General features: G+C 47.0%; 1 protein-coding gene across 1 annotated transcript in view; it reads left to right on the plus strand.

Moving 5' to 3' along the window:
- CPT1B (carnitine palmitoyltransferase 1B) overlaps window positions 1-17,990 on the plus strand; it is a 144,581-nt gene that overhangs the window by 27,030 nt on the left and 99,561 nt on the right. The window contains exons 5-9 of the mRNA XM_069229479.1: window positions 8,847-8,948; window positions 10,590-10,727; window positions 14,940-15,017; window positions 15,808-15,915; window positions 17,008-17,092. Coding sequence (XP_069085580.1) covers window positions 8,847-8,948; window positions 10,590-10,727; window positions 14,940-15,017; window positions 15,808-15,915; window positions 17,008-17,092 — 511 coding nt within the window. The remainder of the gene's footprint in view (window positions 1-8,846; window positions 8,949-10,589; window positions 10,728-14,939; window positions 15,018-15,807; window positions 15,916-17,007; window positions 17,093-17,990) is intronic.

Raw genomic sequence — 17,990 nt, forward strand, 5'->3', positions numbered from 1 at the left:
GGGGTCGCTCCCCCTGCGTGACATTGGCGCCAAACAACAAATCCCCGGTGCCTAGTGGTTTCTGCCCCCTTGGGGGCAGATTGCCCTAAAATTGACCAATCTGCCCCCAAGGGGGGCAGAAATGGTCTAAACACACTTTGCCCCCCAGGGGAGCGACCCTTGTCTGATGGGTCGCTCCCCATCTCTAAAAAAACAAACAAACAAACAAAAAAACACCAAAAATAAATTTGTCCTGGCGCCTACAGGTTTCTGCCCACCCTGGGGACAGATCGGCCTAATAGGCCGATCTTCCCCCAGGGGGGTCAGAAATGGCCTAAAATAAATTTGCCCCCGAACCTCCACGCCCCCCGGGAGCGACCCTTGCCTACGGGGTCGCTCCCCCTGCGTGACATTGGCGCCAAAAAACAAATCCCCGGTGCCTAGTGGTTTCTGCCCCCTTGCGGGCAGATTGACCTAAAATCGACCCATTTGCCCCCAAGGGGGGCAGAAATGCTCTAAATACAGTTTGCCCCCCAGGGGAGCAACCCTTGTCTGATGGGTCACTCCCCATCTCCAAAAAAAACACACACAAAAAATTTGCCCTGGTGCCTACAGGTTTCTGCCCCCCCTGGGGGCAGATCGGCCGAATAATAGGCCGATCTTCCCCCTGGGGGGGGCAGAAATGGCCTAAAATAAATTTGCCCCCCCAACCCCCACCCCCCCACCAGGAGCGACCCTTGCCTACGGGGTCGCTCCCCCTGCGTGACATTGGCGCCAAAAACAAATCCCCGGTGCCTAGTGGTTTCTGACCCCTTGGGGGCAGATTGACGTAAAATCGACCAATCTGCCCCCAAGGGGGGCAGAAATGGTCTAAACACAGTTTGCCCCCCAGGGGAGCAACCCTTGTCTGATGGGTCGCTCCCCATCTCTAAAAAAAACAAACAAACAAAAAAAAAAAAATTTGCCCTGGCGCCTAGAGGTTTCTGCCCCCCCTGGGGGTAGATCGGCCTAATACCAATAGGCCGATCTGCCCCCAGGGGGGGCAGAGATGGCCTAAAATAATTTTGTCCCCCCCCCCCTGGGGAGCGACCCTTGCCTACAAGGTCGCTCCCCTTGCGTGACGGCGCAAAAAAAAGATCCCTGGTGCCTAGTGGTTTCTGCCCCCCTTGGGGGCAGATTGACCTAAAATCGGCAGATCTGCCCCCAAAGCGGGCAGAAATGCTCTAAATACAGTTTGCCCCCCAGGGGAGCGACCCTTGTCTGATGGGTCGCTCCCCATCTCTAAAAAAACAAACAAACAAAAAAAAAAAAAGAAAATTGCCCTGGCGCCTAGAGGTTTCTGCCCCCCCCCTGGGGGCAGATCGGCCTAATAATAGGCCGATCTGCCCCTAGGGGGGGCAGAAATGGCCTAAAATAAATTTGTCCCCCCCACACCCCCCCCCCGGGTAGGGACCCTTGCCTACAAGGTAGCTCCCCTTGCGTGACGGCGCAAAAAAAAGATCCCTGGTGCCTAGTGGTTTCTGCCCCCCTTGGGGGCAGATTGACATAAAATCGACCAATCTGCCCCCAAGGGGTACAGAAATGGTCTAAACACAGTTTGCCCCCCAGGGGAGCGACCCTTGTCTGATGGGTCGCTCCCCATCTCTAAAAATAAAAAATAAAAAAAAATAAAAAATTGCCCTGGCGCCTAGAGGTTTCTGCTCCCCCTGGGGGCAGATCGGCCTAATAATAGGCCGATCTGCCCCCAGGGGGGGCAGAAATGGCCTAAAATAAATTTGCCCCCCGAACACCCCCCCGTTCCCCCCCCCCCCCCGGAGCGACCCTTGCCTACTGGGTCGCTCCCCCTGCGTGACATTGGCGCCAAAAAACGAATCCCCGGTGCCTAGTGGTTGCAGATTGACCTAAAATCGACCAATCTGCCCCCAAGGGGGGCAGAAATGGTCTAAACACAGTTTGCCCCCCAGGGGAGCGACCCTTGTCTGATGGGTCGCTCCCCATCTGTAAAAAAACCCAAACAAAAACAAAAAAAAATTACCCTGGCGCCTACAGGTTTCTGCCCCCCCTGGGGGCAGATCGGCCTAATAATAGGCAGATCTGCCCCCAGGGGGGGCAGAAATGGCCTAAAATAAATTTGCCCCCGAACACCCACCACCCCCACCCCCCGGAGCGACCCTTGCCTACGGGGTCGCTCCCCTTGCGTGACATTGGCGCAAAAAACAAATCCCCGGTGCCTAGTGGTTTCTGCCCCCTTGGGGCAGATTGACCTAAAATCGACCAATCTGCCCCCAAGGGGGGCAGAAATGGTCTAAATACAATTTGCCCCCCAGGGGAGCGACCCTTGCCTGATGGGTCGCTGCCCATCTCTAAAACAAAAATTAAAAAAAAAAAAAAAAAAAACACACAAAAAAAATTTGCCCTGGCGCCTAGAGGTTTCTGCCCCCCCTGGGGGTAGATCGGCCTAATACCAATAGGGCGATCTGCCCCCAGGGGGGGCAGAGATGGCCTAAAATAATTTGGCCCCCCCCACCCCACCGGGGAGCGACCCTTGACTACAAGGTCGCTCCCCTTGTGTGACGGCGCAAAAAAAAGATCCCTGGTGCCTAGTGGTTTGACCTAAAATCGTCCGATCTGCCCCCAAAGCGGGCAGAAATGGCCTAAATACATTTTGCCCCTCCAGGGGAGCGACCCTTGTCCAAGGGGGTCGCTCCCCATCTGTAAAACAGAAAAACAAAAAAATCCCTGGTGCCTAGTGGTTTCTGCCCCCCTTGGGGGCAGATCAGCCGAATCAAAATAGGCTGATCTACCCCCCCCAAGGGGGCAGAAATGGCCTAAAATAATCCCCCCACCCCCCCCCCCCCAGGGAGCGACCCTTGCCTAAGGGGTCGCTCCCCTTGCGTGAAATTCACGCAAAAAAAAAACTCCCTGGTGTCTAATGGTTTCTGCCCCCCTTGGGGGCAGATTGGCCTCATCAAAATAGGCCAATCTGCCCCCAAGGGGGGCAGAAATGGCCTAAATATAATGTGCCCCCTAGGGGAGCGACCCTTGCCTACGGGGTCGCTCCCCCTGCGTGACATTGGCACCAAAAAACAAATCCCCGGTGCCTAGTGGTATCTGCCCCCTTGGGGGCAGATTGACATAAAATCGACCAATCTGCCCCCAAGGGGGACAGAAATGGTCTAAACACAGTTTGCCCCCCAGGGGAGCAACCCTTGTCTGATGGGTCGCTCCCCATCTCTAAAAAAAACAAACAAACAAAAAAAAAAACACAAAAAAAAATTTGCCCTGGCGCCTAGAGGTTTCTGCCCCCCCTGGGGGTAGATCGGCCTAATACCAAGGGGGGGCAGAGATGGCCTAAAATAATTTTGTCCCCCCTCCCTCTCCCCCCCCCGGGGAGCGACCCTTGCCTACAAGGTCGCTCCCCTTGCGTGACGGCGCAAAAAAAAGATCCCTGGTGCCTAGTGGTTTCTGCCCCCCTTGGGGGCAGATTGACCTAAAATCGGCCGATCTGCCCCCAAAGCGGGCAAAAATGGCCTAAATACATTTTGCCCCTCCAGGGGAGCGACCCTTGTCCAAGGGGTCGCTCCCCATCTGTAAAACAAAAAAACAAAAAAATCCCTGGTGCCTAGTGGTTTCTGCCCCCCTTGGGGGCAGATCAGCCGAATCAAAATAGGCTGATCTACCCCCCAGGGGGGCAGAAATGGCCTAAAATAATCCCCCCCCCCCAGGGAGCGACCCTTGCCTAAGGGGTCGCTCCCGTTGCGTGAAATTCGTGCTAAAAAAAAACCTCCCTGGTGTCTAATGGTTTCTGCCCCCCTTGGGGGCAGATTGGCCTCATCAAAATAGGCCAATCTGCCCCCAAGGGGGGCAGAAATGGCCTAAATATAATTTGCCCCCCAGGGGAGCGACCCTTGCCTAAGGGGTCGCTCCCCACCTACAAAAAAAGAAAACATCACAAAAAAAAAAAAAAAAAAAGGTCCCTGATGCCTAGAGGTTTCTGCCCCCCCTGGGGGCAGATCGGCCTAATAATAGGCCAATCTGCCCCCCAGGGGGGGCAGAAAAGGCCTTCCTAAAAAATGCCCCCCTGGGAGCGACCCTTGCCCAAGGGGTCGCTCCCTTTTGCCAATTTCATTGAGAAAAAAAAAATCCCTGGTGTCTAGTGGGGTTTCAAAAGCCGGATTGCAAGCAATCCGGCTTTTGAAACCTGTGAGAGTCTTCAAAGGGAAGGAAATACATTTCCTTCCCTTTTGAAGCCTCTCGGGGCCTCCCCCAGTGATTGAAAGAGAAATGCAAAAGCATTTCTTTTTCAATCGCGCTGGAAGCTCTGCTTCCAGCGCAATGGGGGAGACCCTGTGACTAATCAGCGCGCGCTCGCGCGCTGATGTCACAGCGGGGGTTGGGGGGGTCGGGGGTGGAAGGGGAAGGGCTTCCCCTTCCATCCCTGACTTTGGGGGGTGGGGGGAAGCACACAGAGGGAGCGAGAGCGCTCCCTCTGGGGTGTGTGCCGAGGACGTAGTGGTTACGTCCTCGGCACAGCAGCACTGTGCCGCAGGTCGTAACCACTACGTCCGCGGCACAGAAGGGGTTAAGACACATATGCGATCTCATAGTATGAGTCTGACACCACAGAGTTTTATGTGATCATAAATAAGACAAAGGAATATTAAAAAATATGCCGTACATATTTCCTAAATAAACAGGCTGCCACCTTTTCACTCATGGTTAACAGTGAATGTACCAAATAAAGTAGACATGCAATCCGATCATAAAATTCAATCATCAGTGTAATTTATGTAAACATACACCTTAATAGTACATCAATGACTTGCACTTCAAATGGCAAGAAACTGAGAGTTCATAATCCTCTTATGTTCCATCGTTAAATTAAATATCACACAAATATAGCTCAAAGCTACTGAAAGCAAAACTGTCATCGCTTTTGCTGTAGGGAGCAAACTCTGTTCATGAGATTTTCCTTTTGCAGAAAATTATTTGTGAGAACAATTCATAGAATGCTGCCGGTTGTTGCTGCTAAATCAACGATTACCATACCCGTGAACTGGCAATCTTCTCCCCGCAAGTGCTCCAATAGTGCGGCTTCTATTGTTTATGAACCCTGTATGATGATGGAGGTTTACATGCTCACAAATTACCCTCCAAAAAAGACTCTTTAGGCCTGATTTAGATTGAGACGGAGGGTTACTCAGTCACAATGGGGACGGATATCCCATCTGCCGAAATCAAAAATCCCATTGTTTCCTCGGGATTTAGATTTCTGTGGAAGGGATATCGGTCACTGTTGTGATGGAGTAATCCCTCTGCCGAAATCTAAATTAGGCCTTTTGTCTCCAAATAAGAATCTCTGAGCTCTTCAGCTTATGGAAATTCTTCCTAAATTGCAGCTCAACACACAAGCCAAGACTCAGCAACCCAAATTGCAATCTCAATTGTCTTTTGGGCACCCACTGCTGGAGACCCAAGACTGAGCCAATCATTGCCCAAAAGGTATTTTCTGTTTCATTATTTAGCTGCCCCTCATAGGTAGATGAACCATATGTGAGGGTGGGATAAAAACGTTTGCTCTAAAAAGTTCAAAGAATTGCAGAACCAGTTGGTCTGTGCAATAAAGTGTCTGTAGATTTGATTTAAAAATCTTGTATGGTCCTGTCTAGAAGTCACTTGAACTTTGTCTCTAGGCCTTTCATCCTGCCATACTCCTAGGTACTGGTAAGCATGGCCAAGTGATCGTTTCTCCACCAATCCACCAAGAATGATCACCAGTGGTATAGCCAAATTGCACAATCTTTATTTTTCCCAGATTCAGCCTAGCATTATTTTATTCATTATATTTGTGGAGGATTGTCAACACTCTTTGTAATCTAATGGTGTACAATCCAACAACACGGTACCACCAGCATATTGAAGAGCTGGAATGTGGATAGAGCTCACTTTTGGAGGAAAGATTATTTCAGTCTTCAGGGTGGGAACAAGGTCAACTCTAGATGTTATACTCATTGGGTATCTTTTCATGAGTGGTGTACTGTTCACTCTGTCTCCAATTCAATTTTTTTACATTTGATCCTTCAGTTTTTGTTGGACGGGCTCCCACAGAATCTTTCTGCTCTACTTTGAAAACCTAATAGTTTGCAGTCAAGGCATCCCTTGAGTTTGATGAGTCTTTCAGGCGCACTGATCTCTTAGTCTCTGGACTCTTTAAGAGTCTTTCTTTCACTAGACTACTTTCCGACCCTATTTCTCCACTGTGGGAGCTGCCGTTAGTCCTTAAATCTGTCTAATATTAGCAGATTTTAAAATGTATTTCTTAAAATGCAGCTCTCTAGGTAGCTATCATATCTGGCCAAAGAATGGGTAAGCTTTCATCCCTATTATCTGGACCCTGCCCCTTTCTTAGATTCATGGATGTTAGAAAGGGAGTCTCTGGTGGCAGTCAGTTTGCACTCTGCCAAGCAGGGACCCTCACTTTAATCAGTGCAATGGAGATACACACTTAAGATAACCCCTGCTCACCTCCTTGGTAGCTTGGCACAAGCAGTCAGGCTTATCTTAAAGGCAATGTGTAAAGTATTTGTACCAACACATGCATTAATATAGTGAAAACACTACAAAATTGACACCACACCAGTTTAGAAAAATAGCCAATATTTATCTCAAACAAACAAGACCAAAATGACACAAATCCAACATAAACAAAGTTATGATTTTTTTTTTTTTTAATTAAAAAGAGTCCTACTCCATAGAAAACAATGGATGCGTTGATGTTACACAAAGTACCTGGTCTGCATAAAAAATAAAGCTGCATGGGTGAGCGTGTGTCGGAAAAGTCAGCAATGTGTCAACTCCCTACTCGCAAGTGAGGCCATCTGTCGTTTCTTCTCTAGTCGGGTAAGCGATGCGTCGTTTTTCTCTCCTGCAAGAGAGCGATGCATCAATTTCCGGACAGGCACCTCGGATCTGGGCGGGTTCTCATTGATCATGACACCAGCGATGATGTGTGCGAATTCCAACTGCATGGTGATAAGGAACCACACTGCGTGGGGGTTGCGTCGATTTTAACAGCCACAAGTGGGTGCTGTGTCGTTTCTCCTGCTGCGATGCAGGTGATGCATCGATTTCCCAGCCACGATGCAGGTGGTGCATCGTTTTTACAGCCGCATTGCAGGTGGTGCGTCTAATTTTCCACGCACGGCTCTTGTGCATGGATTTCCTCCTTGGTTCTACTAGCTTCTCCTTTTAAGGCCCAGGGACTGGTTTGGGCACCACTTAGCAGGGTGGGAGTCTCCGCAGAGTGTCCGGGTGCTGGCAGAGAAAGTCTTTGATGGCCCTGAGACTTCAAAACAGGAGGTATGCTCAGTCAAAGCCTTGGAGACACTTAACAAGTAGGAATATACCACAAATTCCAGTCTTTGTCCTCTTTCAGGCAGAAGCAGCAACTGCAGGCCAACCCGACAAAGCACAGGCCCGAGCAAAGGGGCAGTATTCCTACTCCAGCTCTTCAACTCTTCTCCTTGGCAGAGGTTCCTTTTTAGTTTACACAGAGAGCACTTGCACTTTAGCACTGGACAGCAGTTGTAAAGTGTCCAGAGTACCAAAACCAATAAAAACATAGTCCAGCACACAGTCAAAAACAGGAAGCAGAGACAAAAAGACAGGGGAAACCACAGCAAGGATCCCAGGTCTAACAATGGAAGATGGAGAAAGTTGAAAATCTTGACCCTTCATTTATACTGAAAGTTAATTCTTCTTCCATTTATTTGTCTCAGAATGTCATTGTGCCTACTTTCTTTCCTTCTATTTCTGATATACCATGTTTATTGAATCACATTAATACTAAAAGAGATTTGTCAATTTATCTTGACAGGTCCATTGCATTTCGGAAAGCAGATCACTCGTTTTTTACTTTTAGTATGTCAGGTAGCGGTAAGAAGACATCCAGGATGACCATCAGTTGAGGGATTAAAGAAACTATTGTTGTGGCATATGCTGGGTAGGATCATTCTACCCTGTGTAATATTCAGGGAAGGTTGACAAGAAGAACTTCTGCCTCTTGTGCTGAGTTTCATGAAAAATCATTTTTAGAAGATATATACCAAGCTGCTACATGGGCCTCTTTGGTTCTGGGGTTCTTAATTAGGTAAACAATGTGGTGACATTTTGTTTGCTTTTTTAATATCAATAATTTGATAACCTTCATAACTTTTGAGTGATAAATCGGATGTTACTATGATGCTTTAAAATGTCATGTTTACATGCAAATGGTTCCAAGGTTTTGTGTTTGTAATACTCTTAGCCCAACTCATCCTCGTCCCAGTCATTACAACCCACCCGCTCTACCATTCTTAGAGGATTTTGACAGTTCTTGGGAAAATTCAGAAGGGTACCGCGAGGGCCAGCCCCATTATGACGTCAAGCTGAGGGTAGAAGGGGCTTCCATCACAGCACTCCTGATTACCTCCTTTCCCTGGAGGTGGGATTCAGGACATAATTACTGACTGGAGTGAGGATGATGTGGGCTAAAAATATGTACTGGTAAGTAACAGCGCCATTCTGTTAGTCATGAGCAATATGGGGTATTTCTGACAACCGGCTGACCCCGCAGAGTGCACTGTTTTGGACACTAGGAACATGGGCTACTATCATCTACTCTATGGTGCCCCTCGCTGTCCTCCTGAAATACTGGCGCATAGTGTGCAGCCAGGATGCCATCTGTTGGCCCTTATAAATGTGAAACATAGCAGTTTAGGCTTTAGGGAGTCCTAATGCCAGATGTGTGCTTCCTCTGTACCTGTAACCGCTGTCTGTAAGCCTAATTCTAGTCTTGCCTTTTGTTTCCTTCCATTTGTGTTTGTCAGGGAGCTTTGAGGCTGGTCTCAGGACGCAACCCGATGTTGTACAGTTTCCAGACTTCTCTCCCCACGCTGCCTGTTCCTTCGATTGGGAAAACAGTCCAGAGGGTAAGGGAAGGCCCTACCCATAGGAGGACCAAAGCCCATTCCAGCGTCCATGGTGGGAGATCTCAGTGATCTGTACGTGTGTAATGGCATGCACGGGCTACAGGGATGCACAAGCGCGCTCGCACCACCTGTGGGGAGACCCGCGCTGAATCAGTCCTGAGGGTGGGGCTTGTGCACGAGGCCTGGGTCTAAGAAGTGACGGGCGGAGTGGACATTGGCACTGCTGGGGCACCAGGCGAACAGGTGTAGACGAGCGGTAGGTACTGACACTGCGGGGTGAGGCGATGAATGAGGCCAAAAGAGTTATATTGGTGTACCCAGTGCTTTAAATGAACAGGTACTGACCGGTACCGAGTACCTGGACGTCTTTAATTTGTGAGGGAGAGTACCTGCACTTCTCAGCACTGCTGCAATACATTTAATGGGAAGAGTACCAGCACTTCTCAGGAGCAAGCAGGTACCTTAAATAGGGAGTACCCGCACGTCTATATTTTCATTTAAAGCACTGGGTGTACCCACGTTATTGCTGATAGAGCATGATAAGATGTCATCAGCTATAAGTTAGTACACAAAAGCTCGCTTCTAGGAGCTGTGTCTCGGCGCAGCAGCTTGAGAGTTATACAAGAAAAGTCCTACAGTTCCTTCTAAAGCTGTTAACATTGGTCTCTTTCGGACTTTCCAAAGTTCGTCCCCAAAAACTCATCTCTGGCCCCTGAAGGAGGATAGTTTGAAAGGTTTGTGGACGCAAAGGAAACGTTGAACTCAACGCAGTGGATGAGGAGAGTGTTGGATACTGAATGAGGGTGAGTGTTGCTGCTGTGGTGAGAGGTAACAGATAGTGGGGATGTGAGCTTGGAAAATGCTGGTGCAAGAGGCGAGCAGTGGCGGATGAGGGTGGATGGTGACGGGTGACCAGTGAGGAGGCGTTCTCTGGGGACACGATGGCTGTGAGGGCGGTGGCACTGACAGGTGACGGGTGTTGCAGCACGGTGGTCAGTTTTGAGTTATATGGATGATCAGACTGAATGCTTCTCATGGATGTCAGTTGGGGTACTCGGTGGCATCAGCTACTATCCCTGGCTTGTGCGTTAGTTCCCCTGGCACTGCCTTTGCCACCCGCCCACCCCTTGCCTCTGGGGTCACGAAGCCTGTGATAGCGATAGGGAGTAATTAGACCCATGTTCACCTTTGTTCACTCACTGTCATTACCACCCCCTGCCCCTTCACCTGCCCCTCAGTAGCAAATAGGAGGCTCCTGTAGGACTAACGGTGGGAGAAGCGGTCAACCCTGCAACGGTGATGTCATTCGGTGCCAAAGGGTGCGTGATGTAACTTCCACAACCCTAGCGATAATGGTTGCTCAACGTCCATACTCCTTCAGAGTTAGTCTGGGAGGTACGCATGGGCAGCAGTGAGACTATTTTTAATCTATTGCAGATGATTTGACCAGTTTCCTGGGCTATACCTGCCTGGAAGCTCCCGGAGCCTTGGACTTCGAGTCTTTCTCCATTCTGGCCGGATCGCGAAGCAGTTTTCTGCTGTTACGTGTCATTGGCAGTAGGCGGGTCAATTGTTTGTTTGTGTCTTCCCTCCTCCGCCCGATCTTGGGTGACTCATGAGCTGTCTTTGTGCTGTCTGCAGTACCTGGAGTCCGTACGCCCTCTGCTGGATGACGAGCAGTATGTTAGGATGGAGACGATGGCGAAAGAGTTCCAGAAGAAGGTTGCTCCCCGGCTGCAGAAGTACCTGATCCTCAAATCCTGGTGGGCCACTAACTATGTACGTACAGAACTAACAGCGCTCCCCTTCTACGTATGCAACCCTCTGTACAATAAACAGCACTTCCTTCCTGTTTGTGTTCACACCAAATAGCGATTCTTCCTCTCTGCACACACCAAAAGTACTCCTTGTGTGCATCACAGCAGACCTCCTCTTCCTATGTAAGTAAAGATGAACAGCCACCCGCACCCTTTAGACACACACACACACCTCACTTTGGATCCTAAACAGAGTCCCAGCAGAAAGGAATTCCTTTCCGTGTGCACTTCTACGTCTGGACAGCACGCCTCTCTCTTCCTGTGTATGTGAATAGCAAGAATGACTGCGCTGCGCCCCTTTCTGTGGATTTACATACCACACCGCCCCTCCCTATGTGCACCCAGAACTCTAACGATATAGAAAGCGTTCAATCAATAACAGTAAAAAAAGCACAGAATTCATTGATGCCGTACCACGCAGTACTTTTCATTCTGTGTACATTTACACCAGAAGCCCTCCCCTCTCTCCGTGTGCGCATCACTTACCATCTTATGTACACGCAGACGACACACCAATGCACCGCTATTGTGCATTCAGCACTATCCATCATCTGCACATACTTTCCAGTCATTCCTATGTACGTACCTACCTAGTAGGACTTGAAATTGTACGTATATTTACACCAAAGAAGACGTTTCTTCCCGTGTCTGTGTACATCAGACGTCTCCTCCCTTCCTGGGTACATGCAATTGAGAGAGTACTTTCGATCCTACGTACATTCACACCTAACAGTACCCCTGTTCCTGTGCACACGAACGCACGCTCGTGTACACACACACACTCACGCACACATTGGCTCTTCCCTCGATGTACACAAACATACCAAATATATCTTGCATTGCTTTAGATGGACATCTAAGACGCAGATTCACTCCTATGGGCCTACACAACTAGCATTCGCCCCTATTTGAAAACTCTATTAGTCTTAAATGAGTAAAGTGTGATCTTATTATTCAGATAAAGTGATCAGGTATTTGATTGATTTCAGTCAATAGAAAGTGTAGTTGTGGGCATGGTCGCCATTTTCATGTTTGAGATTGTCCGAGGGAGTGTATATAAACGTTAGGACATTAAAGTGGACTGTATGTTACTCACCAAGCATTGCAGTGGCTGAGTACCAACGATCGTGTATTGTGGGGGTGGAGTTTTGCAGTAGTAAGGTAAGTCATGGTAGAGTATGATAGTGGAGGGATATTGCAGGGGTAGGGTTTGTAGAGCCCCCCCAGCCCGCAGGGCGCCCCTTGATAAAGTGATAAGGTGCACATTGGATTTCAGTGTGACAGCTGCCCCCTCCAGGCCTGCTCAAACTTAACACTCATGTTCCTAGCAGCTGGAGCAATTACACTAAAGTGTATCCTTCCAAATATCTCTCTCCTTTCCTGATCTCCTCAATCTCATCTCGCTCGCTCGCTCTTTCCCCTTCTCTCTCTAGCTACATCCCTATCTCTTCTCTCTCTACCGTACATCTGTCTCTCTTGAACTATCTCTCATATCCCACTGTTCACTCTTTCGTGACTTGAACTCTCTGCAACCTTCTGTGCCTACCTTTGATCTCTACCTCTTTCTATTCCACCTCCATCTACCTCATGCCCCTTTCTACTCCTCACTGCTCTCATTTCGCCTCACCTCTCTGCATGTCTTCTCCACCTACTTCACCTGTCTCTCAAGCACGTATCCTTCGTCACCCCAGCTGGCTATCTCTATCTCTCTACACGTCACCTCTCTTCGCCCCTGTCAATGCTTTTCACTAATACATTCAAAGGTTTAAGATGCAGGATTGGGGCAATGTGAGTGTCGATGGCAGCGGCCCTCGGACAGTAAAGAGAATCTTCACAGGATGATATTCAAAGTCCAAGCCTTACATAACATTCACACAGACCAAAATGCAACAGCAAAGGTGATCTATGAAATAAGAAACATTTACGAACACCTACTTTTATGCATTCACAACTATAAGGAAACTAATGTGATATTCATGCAACAAGTGAAAGCTTTACTTAGTTCAGGTTGTTAAAAGAGACCCTGGTAAAGGACCTTGAATGTGTGGCAGCTACACGAACATTCAGCCCATGGTTTCCTTCGTGAGGAACACAAATTTAAACATTTCACTCATCTGATAAGCGCCTCAGCAAAATTAATTCTATTTTGCTCAGTTTCTGAAAAGGGAAAACAGAAGAGAAACCAACATCTAGGGAACTTTTCCTGTAGTTTTTGAAAAAACACATTTTCTCTGTCACTGTAAGATGGATGTCTTTGCATGCTGGCTTTGGATTTGTCTCTGACTGAGGTCTAGGTATGCTAAGGCTAACATATTTAAAACTAAGCATTATTTTCTAATCATTTAAAAACTCCCTAACTCCTCACTCTCAGCCCTCTCTCTATGTCACTACCCTCAACCTCACAATTTTCTACCCCATTTCTCTCTCACTTCCTTATCTTGTATCCCACTTCTTTCCCTCTCTCTCTTTCTCTCATAATTTCACCTCAAAATGTACCTCACATACACTCAATGTCTCATCTGTCCCCCTCCCCTTTCTCTTTCTACTGCTTTTCCCTCTACCGCATCTCTCATCACCTTACTCATCCATCACAACCGCTTTTTGTACCACTCTCCAGCTACCATTTTTCTCTGCTGCCCCTACTCCATTTTAGCTCACCCTCTCCATCTCACGTCTTTCTCTACTTCCCTTACTTATCCTCGTTTCTCTCCTCTCTCTCTACTTCTACATCAAACTTACCCCTCTTTCTCTACTAAATCTAATTTCACTAGCGGTAAATTGTAGTGGCTGACTATTGAAGATGAATGTATTTCATTTGTCGCACACTGTAGTGGGCGGCAGTTGTACTGAGGTATTGTTTTCACGTATTGCATTACAGTAGTATTGTACTGAGGTGGTTAGGTATTTGAAGAGGAAGGATAATTTAATGATCGGGTATTGTTTTGGGACGGTATTGAAGTAATCAGAATGTGTAATCCATGTTTAGTGTTTTATGGAAATTGACATATTTCTCCATTGAATTGTTAAGGTTTTGAAGAGGTTTATTATTGAAGTGTTCGGCTATTTCATTGGTAGGGTTTTGCAGTAGTGAGATATTGTAGTGAACAGGTATTGAAGTGGCTTGGTACTGAAGCGATAGTGGATTGTTGTAGCTATGTATTTTGGTGGTCAACTATTGTAGTGGCTGGGTATTTTCATATCAGGCTACTATATTTTAACTATCCATTGTTGTCACGGTTATTTGATACAAGTGGTAACTTGGCTCTCTGGTGCTCTGGTTCAAGACCTCACCCCATTAGAGAAGAGATTAGTGGACTTGGTGGGGCAGACTGTGTTAAAGAGGGCACTCCAAGGTAACTTTAATGGATTTAGCTATGGAAGGGAAGGGGGCCTGAGGCAGTATTTTAATTAACGCACTTTTATGGAACAGAAACATTGGGGGAAAGAAGCAGTACATTTGAGAACTGTGTGCAAGAAGCAGGACTTCAAATACCTGAAAAAGGTTGACCTAGAATAGATCCATTGTGACCAGCAGCAGAAGAGACAGAATGAGTCAGGGGCGGAGAAGGCATGGGCAACAGACTGGGAATTGTTTCACCTAAGAAGATGGGGGAAGATGTTGTAAGCAGATCTTGTCAAAATAGGATACATCTTAGGTTTTAGGGACTTCATGGCTGTGGGACAATAGGAAGACAAGGTTTTAGGACAGGGATAGACACAAAGAATCAGACACACAGAACAAATTGAAGTAATAGTAATCCAGCATCCAGGGACATTGCAAATTAACATCCTGGTTTAAAAAAGGTACGTGTCTTATTATAATTTTTTACTGCAATCTTGGCATCACTGATGGCCCATTGATTTATCCTGATTTGTCCAATACTGTCTTCTTTCCCACTTTGTATGTGATATTTTCACCTACTCCTGCCCAAATGCCATTACCGCATGTGTCATGCCCATTGCCTGCTTACCTGTGGCACCCGCTGATGACGGGGACGTTCCACACTATAATGTCTCACTAATTACATCAGGACTTAAACAAAAAGAAAATGAACTAAGGAAACCATGCAGTTTGTTTGTTGATGAGCTTGACATTATTAACTACTCCTATCTCCCTCTGGTGACCAGAGGCAGCATGGTGACTGTCTGTAGCCCTCTGTTCTTCCTTTCACAGGTCAGTGACTGGTGGGAGGACTACATCTACCTCCGGGGCCGGGGGCCCATCATGGTGAACAGCAACTACTATGTCATGGTAAATACATGCGACCCGTATCATGGGTACTGCAGGACGTGTATTGTAAAAGCTGATGGCTTGTGCGTGTGGCGTTTTGTTCTCGGGTGTGTGCCTGCATGCGCACATACACTCCTGAACTCTAAAAACACAACCACTGCTTCAAGTGAAAGCTGTGCACTGCAGCAGCCAGACGATTGCAGTGAGTGTGTCTCTAGGATAAACCGTATGCCCGTCTAAATGAAGCATACGAGAATGTGTAACTACTAAGTAGCCTATATGATCTGTAGATCTCCCTGTGTGGTAACACCTGTAGATCATAAGACCACCTCTATATTAGATTACCTCACACCTGTAGATTATATAATCGTGATCCAACCTCTTAGTTATCCCATGTGAACCCACCTGCAACTTACACTTTATCACACTTGTAGACTGTTCAATGAGATTTCCCCTGAGAGAGATCACATGGAATCCCACCCGGAGACCATGCCTTATGAACCTATCTGTCAATTATAAATCACAATCTCACCTCCATATTTACCACTATGATGCAATTTTACTATTAACCCACCTAATAACTCACTGGCAGTTTTCCAGAATGATTGCTCCCATACCTCAACCCATGCGATTTCACTTGTCAATTACACCATGTGATGTCACTTTAAATGAAATCGAATTTTAGCTCTTGTGCAGTCACTAAGGGATTTACTACAGGATGCCAGCACAGTCCATATGTCTGGCCTTGGACATCTCATCCAGGACACAGAATGGATCTCACTGTAATTTCTAACTTGGTGTCATGTTTTAGGATCTCTTGTATGTAATCCCTACATCTCGACAAGCATCCCGGGCAGGAAACGCAGTGCATTCCATGCTACTATACCGCCGTAAACTGGACCGCGAGGAGATAGCTCCGGTGAGTCTAATCATTTCTTTAATAAGTTGATGTGTGGTAAGAGACCTTTTAAAGTTGGTGCTGAGGGGATGAATTGCTGAGGTACTGCGAAGGGAACCTTCTGTCTAGAAATCTTCTGGGCATGTGAAGGATATGCACGTATTAAAGCTCGAGGCTTCAGGAATCGAGCAGAGAAAGATTGTCCAGATGGGAGCTTGTAAATAAATTCACTGGCTTGCTTGTAGTGGAAGTAATTGCCGATCTGCCCAGAATAGCTAGTCTTGTCCTCTCGGTGTTAAATGAGAATGTGTTCTACTGGTAAAGCACAAAGCTAGGCGAGACAAAAGTAACAAGTCATTGTGATTGTTTTCTAAAGTGAATGTTGAGGTAAGACTGGCCCGAGTTTAGTGTGTTTTAGTCAGAAGTGAACAAAGGGGACATTTTAGGAAGCCTACACTCAAATAAAAATTTCAAAGAAACCTGCTCCTTTATAGAAATGTCTAGAAGATGGACATGAAGAAGATGAGCACCATAGCCAAAAGCTTGAGTATAGCACCAGTACGTTATAATGTTATTGAGTTGATCAAATGAGGCTGTCTAAGCCCTAAAAGATTTCATATTAAATTGAATTTGTTGCATTCTCTTAACTGCACGTCTTTTTTAGCAATGCCACTCAAGAAGTTAAAAATCCCTGATTCCTTTGAAACTGAATATTTTTGAAGCATTCATCTGCCAATCAGAGCTCACTCCCTATCCAAACGCATGTTGTTTCTGAAAATGTGGTGGCATATTGTGGTCGGCATACCTCAATTGAAAATCAGTCTCTACTGATATTAGTTCAGAAAGAACTAGCTAGACATCTGCCTATGTTAAAAGGTACCACTCCCTCCTTCAGTCAAGTACTGCCTCATTGACATTCACTTTGCAGTGTTGCACTATACAAGTTTGCCTTTCATTCATTAACAGTCTCCTCTTGCTGGTCACTGTGCTTGGAGGCAGTGGATGTGTCAGGAATTGGGAACAGTCCCCAGATCTTTGTCGTACAAGCCTGTAATTGACTTTGATGGTGTTGCTGAGAGCACTAATTCTGGCTTTTTTTGTTATTGTCAACAGACAATGGCCATGGGGCTGGTGCCGATGTGCTCCTACCAGATGGAGAGAATTTTCAACTCTACACGAATCCCTGGCGTGGAGAAAGGTAGGGAGCTCTCTTGCTCTAAGCACTTAATGGCAGCTCATTCACTTCAGAACACTTAAGATCTCAATCCAAGGTTTCCTGACGGAGTCTGTAATCTTCCTGTACGTTTGAGATAATCCAGTGTTTTAAACCCTTTTTGGCTCATGTAGGGGCATCCATCATCATAATAGACATTAAGCACAAATGGACACCGGGTGGAAGGCTACCCTGGTAGGAACCATAGAAAGGGATACTCTATTCAAAGACTCCTACCAGGTGGCTCCCAATTCCGCCAGGTTTAAAATGAGTCTCTCTCTTCCACTTCATTGTAAGAGGTGGCTTCCAATCTGTGGCCATTTGCAAAATGGCTATGTATGTCAGGGCACCCGCGAGTCTGTCTCCATTCCTGAGAGCTTGTAAGTAGCGTCCAATTTCTGGTCATGTTTTCTCATTGCTGTATAGCTAGGAGGAGTATCCCAATCCCTTCGTAGACTGCAGTCGGCTTCATATGCCGGTGTATGCTGAAAGCACCTTAGTGGCTCTGTGTACATGCGAAGTGGGTCCCAGTTGTTATGGTGGGATACCTGTCTACAGAGGATCTGGCTCCTAATTGGTATGCACATAGGATGTGATACCCCTATCACTGTGTATGTAGGAGGAGCTCCCAGACTTAGATTACAAAAAAGAAGTCTTCCTACTCTCCATAATGGAGAAGGTGAATATCTCTGGGTTCATATGAGGTGACTCCTAATTGCTGGCATCTGAGAAGGTGTCTCTCAATTCATGGAGGTTTGAGAGATGGATACCTGTAAAGGAGATCCTCTTGTTGGGTAACTTGGCCATAGCGCATTATATTATGAACATAGGAATTTCTTACATACCACTTTCACAGAGGAGGTTAGATTTGCCTAGAAATGAA

This window comes from Pleurodeles waltl, chromosome 4_1, assembly GCF_031143425.1.
Source record: "Pleurodeles waltl isolate 20211129_DDA chromosome 4_1, aPleWal1.hap1.20221129, whole genome shotgun sequence".
NCBI lineage: Eukaryota > Metazoa > Chordata > Amphibia > Caudata > Salamandridae > Pleurodeles > Pleurodeles waltl.